At 42.3% G+C, this 13,119-nt stretch overlaps 1 protein-coding gene across 1 annotated transcript in view; it reads right to left on the bottom strand.

Annotated features, from left to right (window-relative positions):
• Positions 1-10,876, bottom strand: part of LOC144754055 (max-like protein X) — a 63,274-nt gene extending 52,398 nt beyond the window's left edge. The window contains exons 1-2 of the mRNA XM_078641569.1: positions 10,747-10,876; positions 5,602-5,675 (exon numbers count right to left, since the gene is read on the bottom strand). Coding sequence (XP_078497695.1) covers positions 5,602-5,649 — 48 coding nt within the window. The 5' untranslated portion in view covers positions 5,650-5,675; positions 10,747-10,876. The remainder of the gene's footprint in view (positions 1-5,601; positions 5,676-10,746) is intronic.
• Positions 10,877-13,119: the final 2,243 nt, after the last annotated feature.

Raw genomic sequence — 13,119 nt, 5'->3', positions numbered from 1 at the left:
GTTTTTACCTGTTTGCGGGTGAGTGAAAAGATTGCCTACCATTACATTACCACAATGTCCACAGTTAAAACACTTCCTCATGCCTTTTTGGCCTAGATCTGTGTCTTCATGTTCCCTATGCTTCAAAAGTTCCTTAAGATTACGTGATCTAGAATGTGCAAATAAAGGTTTATCTAAAAATACCTGCTTGAAATCAGGTTCTTGCTCGATTATTTCCCAACGTTTCATTACACATCTTTTTATCGCCGCTGCGGCTGTGGAAAATTTAAGTACATAGACTTCCCTCTTATTAGAGCTCTTCTCACTTTTTTTTAGCATGGTGGACCTAGGCATGGTTTTAACTCTATTCTCAGCTTCATCTAGTATAGCAGCCGGATACCCCCTTGTGAGGTAATCAGTGCGCATGTTGTTGATGGTTTCAAACCCTTGCTTTTCATCTGAACAAATCCTTCTTGCCCGAATAAATTGTGATAGTGGTAGGTGTCTTTTCAATGCATCTGAGTGAAAGCTCTCATAGTGTAAAGCGTTATTTCTGTCAGTTGGCTTCTTGAAAACGCTTGTAACAAGTTTATTTCCTTCTTTTTTAATCAAAATGTCAAGGTAACTTATCTGTGCCGAACTGATAGTGTAGGTGAATTTGATAAAAGCATGACAATTATTCAGCTCATGGAGTTGCGCTCTTAACTTTGCTTCTGAGCCCTTCCAAACAACTAGTATATCATCGATATACCTTAAGTATAACGCTAGATGTTGCTGCCATTCATGGTTCTGTAATATGTGGGTGTCTTCAAATTTGGACATGAACATATTTGCATACGTTGGTGCCCCGGTAAACCCCATTGAGGTACCCGTCTTCTGTAAGAAAAAGCATTTCTGCCACTGGAAATATCCATGATATAGACAAAATTGCAATAGTTCAAGCAAGAAAATGTTGTGCCCCTCCTCATAGTCATGTCTCAATAGCATCCACTCTGCTGCCTCCAGACCTTCCATATGCGGGATTGAGGTGTACAGGGCTGAAACATCAACCGTGCACAACCACACTTCCTCGTTATCAAAAATAGGCACTCCTTGCAGTTTCCGTAAGCAATCTGTAGTGTCTTGCACAAAAGTTGACCACTGTTGTACCAAAGGTTGCATGAAATAATCTAGATCACCGAATACCCATGTAGGCCATATATATATATGTTGCCTAAAATGCATAAAGACCCGGTAGACCCACCATTCCGACCCATTGTGGCGGGATGTGGGTCATTACATGAACCCGTAGGAAGGTATCTAGATTATTTCATGCAACCTTTGGTACAACAGTGGTCAACTTTTGTGCAAGACACTACAGATTGCTTACGGAAACTGCAAGGAGTGCCTATTTTTGATAACGAGGAAGTGTGGTTGTGCACGGTTGATGTTTCAGCCCTGTACACCTCAATCCCGCATATGGAAGGTCTGGAGGCAGCAGAGTGGATGCTATTGAGACATGACTATGAGGAGGGGCACAACATTTTCTTGCTTGAACTATTGCAATTTTGTCTATATCATGGATATTTCCAGTGGCAGAAATGCTTTTTCTTACAGAAGACGGGTACCTCAATGGGGTTTACCGGGGCACCAACGTATGCAAATATGTTCATGTCCAAATTTGAAGACACCCACATATTACAGAACCATGAATGGCAGCAACATCTAGCGTTATACTTAAGGTATATCGATGATATACTAGTTGTTTGGAAGGGCTCAGAAGCAAAGTTAAGAGCGCAACTCCATGAGCTGAATAATTGTCATGCTTTTATCAAATTCACCTACACTATCAGTTCGGCACAGATAAGTTACCTTGACATTTTGATTAAAAAAGAAGGAAATAAACTTGTTACAAGCGTTTTCAAGAAGCCAACTGACAGAAATAACGCTTTACACTATGAGAGCTTTCACTCAGATGCATTGAAAAGACACCTACCACTATCACAATTTATTCGGGCAAGAAGGATTTGTTCAGATGAAAAGCAAGGGTTTGAAACCATCAACAACATGCGCACTGATTACCTCACAAGGGGGTATCCGGCTGCTATACTAGATGAAGCTGAGAATAGAGTTAAAACCATGCCTAGGTCCACCATGCTAAAAAAAAGTGAGAAGAGCTCTAATAAGAGGGAAGTCTATGTACTTAAATTTTCCACAGCCGCAGCGGCGATAAAAAGATGTGTAATGAAACGTTGGGAAATAATCGAGCAAGAACCTGATTTCAAGCAGGTATTTTTAGATAAACCTTTATTTGCACATTCTAGATCACGTAATCTTAAGGAACTTTTGAAGCATAGGGAACATGAAGACACAGATCTAGGCCAAAAAGGCATGAGGAAGTGTTTTAACTGTGGACATTGTGGTAATGTAATGGTAGGCAATCTTTTCACTCACCCGCAAACAGGTAAAAACATCATGTTGAGACACACGTCTGATTGCAATTCGAGTGTTTTAATCTACGCAATCAAATGCCCATGTGGTCTGGTCTATGTTGGCCGTACCACCAGGAAAGTGAAGGTTAGAATAACCGAACATAAAAGCACGATACGTACAAAAAATATGAAATCATGTTTGGCTGCTCATTGGCATGAGAGGGGGCATTCAATACCTCAACTAAAATTCACTGTGCTAGAAAGATTGGTGGAGAAACCACATGTTGACACAGCCAAAATGTTGGCACAGAGAGAAACACACTGGATCAAGTTCCTTAGGACACTGACGCCCTATGGGCTTAACGACAAAATTGAAATGATCTGCTTTTTATAATTTGTAATATTGTGCTGTACAATGTATGTTTAGGACTATATATGTTTTGTATTTAGATGGTATTGGTACTCATGCTCATAAAACCTCACGTTTTTTTGAGAAATAGGTTTTTTTGAGAATAGGTTTTTTATTAAGTCGTTAGGTATTACTAGTTTTTTACTATTTTTTCTTCTACAGTTTATCATTCTGAAGCTAGTTTACTTTGCCATCTTCGAAATGGGACTATTTTGTTCGAATTCATCGCAATTAGGCATCTCACGGGTGCCATTTTGAATGAGGATGTTTTTGGTTACAGTCCGTCTTTGATTTTCATGACGTATGACGTCAGACGCCATATTCAGGCGGCTCGCTCAGGGTTTGACCTAGCGAGAAAGCGGTGGATCTCGAGTGAACCCAAGAGTAATGCGCAGCGTTCTGTTTGTACAGAAAGAGGTAATAATTCATGGCAGCGAGTTGAGAAGCAGTTTTCCGACTATACAACTATATAATATAACTAGTGGCTAAGGAGCTTTATGCCCTCATGTATTACAGAACGGAAAAGAAAATATCTTGAAATTGAAGTAGCACGGAGCGTTCTAACATTGGGGTCGAGGAGACCAAGTAAGTACTGGCTTTGTATGCAAGTTAGTGCAAGCTGAGTAGTAACGAGCTGAGGTTTCAAAGGTACCATTATGTTTTGTAGAAGAGAGTAGGACGGATGTTGGAGCTGGTCGTTTTCTCAGTTTAATTGATTTGACGAAGGTAGGAGCTGTGAACTTTTAAATGCATGGAATTTATGTTATGCTTTTGGTTATTATTGGATCACAGCTAGCATGAGGTGGTGGTAGCACTGGGTTGGTAGCACGTTTTTTCGGTTTAATTTAGGAGGTTGCAGGTGAACTTTTGTGAGCATGAATTCTCTAATACACACTAGATGTCTAAATGACATTAGGAGATTCTCTGGTTGTTGTTCATTAATAAATTTTGGAATTTAAGGCATGTGCAATTGTAAATAGTGTATGTATTGGATATACACAAGATTTAGTTTTTGGTAATTACGTATAATCTTTTGTTATTTAGAATACATTCCCCTGACGAAGGTGCATACCGAAATGCATTGGGATATGTCAGTATTCGTTGAACTATGAAGATTTGTTTGAAAAACACAGACTGTCGCGTTTATGGATGAATGAGAAGAATAAAATCATTTTTGAAGAAAAGAAAAACGTCCATCTTGTGATGAGCATATAATTTGGGAATTGGTTTTGGCTTTCTGTTTGTTCAAAAAAGACTGTGGACATATGAAAATTTTGAATTTGTGATGAAACAGAATCTGTTTAATTTTTGTTAAAAGTGAATTGAATGTATGGTTGATTAATAGAAAAACAAAAATCACGTTATAGTGAATAAGTGAACAGTGCTTCCCACAACACAGGTTTCTGTGATTCATTAATTATTTCCAACTTGGCTAGGAGCTAGTCAAGATATGGGACAGCACCGAGCAGTATAATTTGTTGACATTTAGAAAAATTGTTTCAATAGAGGAGTGCATATCGCTAACTATTGTTGTAAAGGCCCATTCATTAGCCACCAGCAAAGGGTTTGCCTAGTAATAATGTTTTATGCTCAGGAGCTCCATACCCTTTCATAGAGCCATAAGCTATCTGTGGCGACCTGCCGCTCAAAATAACATGTGTATAGTGGACTCCACTGCCCTGAAGGCGGCCTCTGGCGCAGCATGGGGAGTATTTTGGAGGACAAAGACATTTTGGGAGTGTAATCATCTAGTATAAAGCCACCAGACCTAGTAGCGATATGCACAGTTTTCTGCATTGGATACTTCTTTCTATAGGTCCTTGTGCATCCTACCTAGATTTTGTCGGTGGAAGTCTTGTGGGTCGGTGGTCACAGACACCCAGATAGCAGACCCCAGGTGGACATACCACCGGGATTTCACACGCCCCATATCCTCATCAGGGTGTGATCAGGTAGATTACTGACTTCCACTGTTTGATATGAAACCCTTTGACAGGCTCGGAACCATCTGCCTCTAGAGGGTCCGCTTTGGCCAGCTTAAGCGTTAAGGAAATCTCAGCCAGGGTTTTACACAAAAACCTCATACTAAAAAGTAACATGGAGCAACCCTCCACAAGATGACCCATTTCCCAGCATTGTGTTTTGCAGCAACACCCTTCTTTTCAGTGGGCTAGAGGCACATATCCTCTTAACACCAGCATTGGAGGGCTCAAGAAGTGGATCACTCGTAAACTGGGTTGGCAGACAAGAACCATCGGACCCAAGCCCCAATGCCTCTGGTAAGGATGGATTTCACTCTCCATGGTGTCCCCGAGTATTGAAAAGCAAGGACATCATCTGCTGTGCATAGCACATACGGCTTTATGGAAAGGTGAGACGCAAGGGTAGAGGACCTGTGTGAAGAGGCTAGGTGAACTATCCACATGCGAGTAGTCTGCACCCCCTGATATATGGCACGCAAAGACGTAGGTGATACCCAAAAACCTACAGTGTTTACTCAATTATAAAAGCTTATTAGAAGCTCCTGTTTATAGAGGGGATAACAGCATTTAAAAACACCTACAGGTCAAATCCGTAAAGGCGTGGCAAGCAATTAATTTAGCAAAGAGCGACACAACATTACAATCACAAAATGCATGATTACACTATTTACTGAACTTTCAAACTCATCACCCTTATTAAGACTACCCAGCGTGGTATCAATCAAATGAAGAAGAAAAGTACTTTTTAAGAATCCGAATATTTGTAAGGCTCTGCCAATATAGCTTCAACTTTGTAAATATGGATTTTTAGAATTTGTACCTGACAGAGGTTGGGAAAAACGTCCTTTAACTGTTTATCTTGATCCATTATTCAACTGAGCACCAAATTTCTCTCTAAATTAAAAAGGATGAAAAAGATTAAGTGAATAACGTCTACCTTTAACATTATGGCTTAGTTATCTGTAGCATAGTGTACATACTTTTCACACAGCACAAGACAATGGAGACATGCCTTCATTAACAAGAGTGTAAATGGATGTTCTGTAATGGTCGAGCAAAACAACAAAAACATGGCCTTATTTTAAAGGCATGATGCCATTGCAGGGTAAAAAAATAACATTTTTACATCAACAGTATATTTCTAAATGTATTTCAAACTTTTGAGAAGGGAAGTAAGTGTTCTGAATAACGTCATGAAAGAGCCAAGTCAAGACATACACCTGTGACAAATCCAAATTTGAGCGTGAGCTTCCGTTTCACGTCTTTCGACTGCAAGAGCAGCGCTAAACCTCAGAACAAGGATCATCCAACATTAAAACCCAAATTTGACTCTACCCTGAACCACCTCAAAGATCTCCTCCTTGACGGTGAATATGAATATCTTCCCTTCTGCCACCGTTGCTGCCTTCTTCTCATGCCAACACTAGCAAATTCATAATACACCACCACGCATACGTATTTCCTTTCATGCGCCCCTCTAGTACACTTCCTTCCCCCACACAGCCAGTTTGACTCCAATTACTTCATATCAGTCCTCTTTGAAACTTCCTCCTGTTTTGAGGATCTCGCCAAAGGCATATGAAACAGCTACCATGGCCAGCTTGGATGCAATTTCACATCAAACTATTCAAAATTCACAGGAGTATTTTCTACTATTATTTATTCATGGGCTTATACAGCACTACGAGTTCCCTTTCCTTTACTTCATAATACGGGCTATAGTTGAAACATAAGGACACGAGGGAGAAAGTTGAAGTTCATTTGGAGAAGAGGAGGTCGCAGTCTGACATTTTTCATTTGCTACTACTGATATATGATAGACATAGAACCGCTCTCTATCAAGCCTTTTCTGACTCGCAGGTAGTTGAGCTCTGTTCTCATGCTTGGGTTGAAGCATCCCACAGGGTGGAACCCTGGACCCTCGTGTCATCTCTCGGATTTTACAAAGGAAGGCTTGTTGGGTGATCAAATATGCTATTGTAGAGCGCTGAATGTTGGGGGTGAAGAAGGGGATTTTGTATGGAATTTATAGAGTTTGCCCCAGATAGCCTGGTGAATGAAGCAGAGGACTCAACTTCCTGGTGTCAACAGGAAGTCGGGATTGACATTACGTGGTCACACCTCCTTGGACAGAGGAAAGGGTGTCCTCGTTTTAAGACATTTAAACAAGCATACCTGTCTTCTCTATCCAGGTCCAAGTGCATGCATATTCCATCAGGTTCGCTTCTTCGCCACTATCACCAAGGATTCCATATTTGGTGTCGCACAGAGCGGGCTAAAGTTCAGGTGATAAGAAGTACACAGAGCCTGCTCGAAGGGGAAGCATTGTAAAGAACAGAATATCTCTTAGCAGAATTAGACAAGACTGACCATGCAACTTTGCGATCTAGCCTGTCCATGGATATTAAACGCCAAGGGGTTGGACCAATTTTAAAGCATTCAGATGATGCTTGTTTGTGCAGACGGAGTCTATGATGTTAACTGCCACTGAGATCAATCCAGTAGTGGGATATGACCTGTGGGGCATGCGAGTCCTACCCAAGTAATAAGCCTGAAATCTTGTCAGGTCCAACAAACAAGTATAATACAATCCAGGACTCAACCACTGGTATCTATGGCAAAGAGTAGACAGTCTTAAGTAAAGCGTAAAGTATTTAGCAGTACCAAAACAACTAAAATGTTTATAAAAAATGAAAATTCCACAACCAGTTTCCCAAAACTGCGTAAGAGTTAATAAGAAAAATGTAACCAAAAAGACTAAAAACCAGAGATATGATTTAAAGACAAAATATAAGTTAAGGGCAAAGGCGCCTAAAGGAAGTAAAGCACCAATCAGAAGTCACTATTGAGGATTGCCCAAGACCTAAGTGCAATTTAGGCTAGCCATGGGCCACACAGGAGGTCAGGCAACTGCCCCTGTAGTCTTCAGTCCCGGGCACAAATTGCTCAAGGTTCAGCCCGCAGGTCTCAACACAGGTTGCAGACAGCAGGTCAAGCCCTCTTATGTTCTTACTCCAGTTCAGATGTGTTCTGATGAGCTACGGTGAGGGGCTACTTTGTAGGTTTCACTAGCCAGTGAGTGGGGGCGACTTCAGGACATTCCCTAACCAATGAGAAAAAAGTTCCCATTTTTGCAGTACATTCTGTGTGCCTTACTGCAAGCTATCCCACAGTGACCTATTCGGAGTAAAATCCATCATTTTAGCACCCTTCTGCCCTTGCAGGTTTCTGGTGTCACAGTCTGGGAGGTGCTCAGGGAAATGAACAGCCCCCTCCTCCTAAGGTACACCTCACTGGTTATGGGGCCAGCTCACCATCCCACTAAGCTGGTGCCAAAGTGGCTACAGGTGGCCCAGGGAACAAAAGCTTCTCTTCATCAAGTCTTCCTGTACACTTAACTATGACTGGGAAGGCCTCATCCTGGATCTGTTCAAGTCAATGAATTTCCTAGACCCTTCTCAAGCGCTCTTCCTGAGCAGTGTAACATACTTCTCACCAGATCTCCTCTCTAAAAGGCCTAACCCTTTGTTCCAGCTCTAGGAGCAGTTTTTATACCTCTTTAAAGAGAACGACTATCAGGGACAAGCTGCTGGCAGCTTAATGCTAATTAGCCACTGGAGGCTCAGACAAAGTAACAAAAACAAAAAACTTTTCCTAAATATTTACCAAAAATGTGACTTTGGGGAACTGGATGTTTTAATGATTATTAAAAATAGTGGATAAATCATTCCAGCGGCTTACTTTTTTCGACACAGAGGTAAGCGCTTGTTATTTGTAAATGTATTTCATGCACACATTTAACCTCAGTTTGAACTCCACGTTCACGATGAATTTATGGGCACTGGTGACTTATTGTATATTTTCTTGGGCATGGGTGGCTGATTGTAACTTCAGAAATTAAACGAATATGTTGCTACTTTGTGGGATATTAATTTCTGTCTCTCTCCTTTGGGTGTTTAGCACTGTATGGACAGATAATGTAGACAAGACTGTTGACAGAATTATCTACCAAGTTCCTTGTCCCACTTAACAGTTAGTTTTGATACAAGGTGTGCTTGTAAGCACTTAGAGTATTGGTAACCTGGCATAGGGAGAATCCCTGTTTCTGTATGTAATCATGTATAAATATATAAGTGGGTTTGATATGAAAGGTATAACTTTTTTTATATATTGGGTGAGTCCTGAGGAAGTCTGTGAACAAGACTAAACACTTGTTGGCTAGAGTTGGAATACGAAATAAGCAAGTGACGGCTGCAAAGAAAACTCAGAATATTTGTTTTAGTGCTCAAGGGTTTATGGTGTTTTTATTGGAACCTCGCTCTACACACCGGTTAACCTGCTGGCCGTCAATTTTTTTTCTTTAAAGAGTGCAATCCCAATAAAGAAATGGAGAAGAGACCTTTTGGTTGGTGTTGCAAGGTTATAAAAAGAGGGGGACATTAAGACATGCTGTTTCTTTGGGGGGGGGGGTCAATATTATTGAAAAACTGACAGGCATACTCTAGCTATAGTGACAGGAGAGGGAAATAAGAGGACCAGTAAAGACGCAGGTACAGTAAGAAGCAGAGAGCCCCTGGCCTTACATCATTGTAGTGAATGGTCAGAGGGGCAGCCAGGTAGAGTAAATTATCAGTTCAGATGAAAGGTCAGATTCAGAGCAGACGAGCCATTTGTAGCCAATGCCACCAAGTCTCCTTCTACCACTTCTTAGGACGATGCAGTGGGCTTAAAGTATGACAGAAGTAATTAGCAATTCACCCACAACAATCTTATACAAAGAGCAATGTGGGTCAATCAACAAAGAAAGTAAACCAACACCACTAAAATTCTATAGACTGGTGCACTGCCTTTTCCCGTGGACGATCGTGCTGCCTGAACTACGCTTTATTTACCTTGATACAAATTCAACATGGAATATTACCTGGAGTGAAATATACCGTACTCTTGAGGTGTTAACTGTTTTCAAAACGAATTGGTCAAAATACATTGGCAATAATTAATTGACAGCGCTACAAATACATACTGCAAGCCCTGAAGAAGTCCGTGTATGGACGAAACGCGTTGGTGGTTGCAAAACGTTTAAAAAAAAAGAAAAATAAAGGATGAAATTTAATACGACCACATAACATCGACTCTTCATTGGAATACATTTGCATCTTGAAAACTGTTTATTGGTTATTACTTGACCTTTAAAGTGTGCTGGGCTAACTTTGTTGTTGTTTTGAGAAAGCCCGTTGGGTGACGACAGGCTCCCCAATTATTGAAGGTATAGGGGATTGTGCCTCAAGCCCTTTTGTATCCAACAATAAGGGATTTTTAGGACTTGGGCGGGTATCTATGCATTGATCCCCAAAAACCCTTGTAACTTACTTTTGGGAACAATCCTAGTATTTCATTTGGAAACCTGAGGTAATGTCAAGTTTCCAACTGTACTACTAGGAATTTCAAGTGTCCTATGTGAACCGTTGGACACTTGGGGACATGAACATGTGTACCTAAGTGAGGTTATGCGAGTTAGCAATGTTAACCCGTGGCCAGCATGGAGGGCTCAAGGAGTTCACAGATGTGATGTGTCATATGGAACAGTATCCATTAAACACTCTTTACAGATACATGCACATACTGCCAGGGTGAAACTCTGCTGACATCATTGACATGCAGTAAAGCGGGGGCGATCTATGGAGCATTGACCGGCACTGGAAGGATGAGCAGCCCCCTCCGTCGCACACAATAACGGCCCGCCCCCCCGCATCCCAAGGAGTAATAACGGCCCTGGCACAAGGAACTCAGGGGGCGCCTGTGGAAGGGGGGGACAAATTCGGAAACTGGAACCGCAGCCGCCCCCGGGGGCCAGGAGCCACACTCCGCAATAATGAAGGCCACAAGGAACCGTCAGTGACAAACGGCGGCCCCCGGCGCCCCGTGTACACCCGCCGCCCCCATGAACCCACCAGACGCCGCTCACCGCTCACCTCCCTTCAACGCTCCGCCGCTCCTCTGTCAACGGATGTCATATGTGAGACATTAGCACTTCCGGGTGCACTAACAACCAATCCGACGGCTGAACATATTCCTGGATGGGCTGCTTTCGGATTGGAACATTGAGACACCACTCCAGCCAATCCTATTGCGGCATACGGAGCTCTGACAAGCTAATTGGTTGTAGGTTGTGGGTTTGTCCCTCTCGTCCTCTTACAGTCGGAGTCAGCGTGCAGTGGGCGGGGCTTACCTCCAGTCCCGCCTCCGGACGGGTTATATAGCCTGGATGGTGACTGCTTTGCTTCCGGTTGGGCTGGGCTCGAGCCAGTGCTGCCGCTGCCCCTGCCCGTTATAAATACATCATGGGGCAGATAAGGGGAACAAAGCACCACGAAGATTTCTACACGAGATTTAGCAGCGTCGTATCTTACATTCTCTTTTCCCCTGCTCCCCTCCCTTCATTCCCCATGTGACATCATTATTATGTTCTTTGCCAGCCTTGGCATGCTCTGTATTTATTTTCTAGCAACATTCCACATTCTAGATGTTGACTTAAGAGAGAATTACTGTTAGTAGCTCAGTTGCATCTGGAGCTGTTACTCAGAGGAATGTATTTGCTGCGCTGAACTGAAAATAAACCTACTACAAAATCTCCTGGAATTTGGATAAATTCTTACAGCGTACCATCAAGTAATGTTGGAACCGGAGCGCAGACACCTTGACGCTTTTTATACACCGTTTGGCTGCTTTCCATTCAAACACATGCCATTGGGTTTAGCCATGGTCGGCACTAGGCATGGGCAGCGTGGGCAGCTGCCCAGGGTCTCGCACTCAGCCCACCAGCATGGGGCCACGCACTGGTGATGTGTCCTGTCGCTTCCCTGGCGATCCATTTCAAAGAAAGGTGTCACCTTTCTTTGAAATGGAGGGGCCCCCCTCCCCGGGCCTCTCAGGGATGGTATCTGGATACATAAGGGAGGGAGACGCTCCCTTCAATTGAAAGGAGACCCATTCACAGACACTGTGGGAGGCCCATTGTCCATCATTTTGGTGCCCCCATAGTTTTAACTTTTAGCCCCAAGCAATTCTTACACCTATCGGACTGAAGGTGTGAGAACTGCTTGTGGGCTCAAAGTTAAAACTGTGGGGGGCGACAAAATGCTGGACAATAGGCCTCCCACAGTGTCTGTGAATGGTCTCCTTGCAATGGGCCACTTATCTACATTAGAGGTGCCTCGCACATTCCCTTTTAGCCCAGGGCCTCGCAAATGCTAGACCCGGCCCTGGGTTTAGCATCCGCAGCAACGGTTTTCTAAAGATTGATGTCCCGATTGTTTAGTCACATTCCTGAAGTTGTTTTCTTCCTGGATGACATACTTCTGATGAAAAGAAATAGAGTAAATCATAATGAAGTGCTAAGGAAGGTTCTAGGCATTTTAAGAGATAAAGGCGTGGCTGTGGATATTTCAAAATGTACATTTGTGGAAAAAAGTGACTGATCCTGGTCACAAAATTTTGGAAGTTGGTATTAGTCCCAAAGAAAAGTCAGTGAAAGCTATTGTGAAGGCCCCTGCCCCGAAGAACAAGGAGGAATTACGTTCCTTATCGGATCTAGCCGAATTTTATGCTAAATTCGTGGAAAATTTATCTCAGAAAACGCCCAAGATGAGAACATTACTAAAGCAAATTGTCCATTTTGAGTGGAAGATTTTCAGTCATGTTTTGTTGGAGTAAAAAAAGCTACTGTAAATGCCCCCATTCTACAAGGTTTTAACCCTTCTGCTGACACTATTATTTACACAGATGCCAGTAGGAAGGGGTTAGATAGTGTTTTGTCTCATAAGTCAGCACAATGCAAGGAGGTGACCATTGCATTTGCGTCTCGTTCTCTATCTTCGATAGAAGAAAAATACTCAGTGATAGAGAGGGAGACATTAGCTTGAGTGTGGGCAATAGAACACTTCCGAAAATTTATTTGGGCAGGAAATTCACATTGAGATCAGACCATAAACCTTTGGCAACGTTATTGACAACAGAAGATTTATCAAGAGCATCAGCCAGAATTGCTCGCTTTTCTATGAGATTTCTTATTTTGTGTACTATGTCCAGTATTTGCCTGGTGTCAAAAATGTTACAGCAGATTTTCTCAGCACAATGTCTCTCTCGCTTAAAGAGGTCGAACAAGACTCTTGGAAGGAATAGCATTTTGGATGAGAGTAACTCATCATGCATAAGGAAGGAAGAATGGATGGCAGCGTTTCTCACAGACGAAACACTGCTGGAAGTAAAAATAGAATCATTAATGGTTTAGGAAGAATACAAAGGAAGGATTGTGAGAATGACTTCAAAGCCTTTTAGG

Source organism: Lissotriton helveticus, chromosome 5_1, assembly GCF_964261635.1.
Source record: "Lissotriton helveticus chromosome 5_1, aLisHel1.1, whole genome shotgun sequence".
NCBI lineage: Eukaryota > Metazoa > Chordata > Amphibia > Caudata > Salamandridae > Lissotriton > Lissotriton helveticus.
This window is presented reverse-complemented; position numbering and strand designations above follow the sequence as displayed.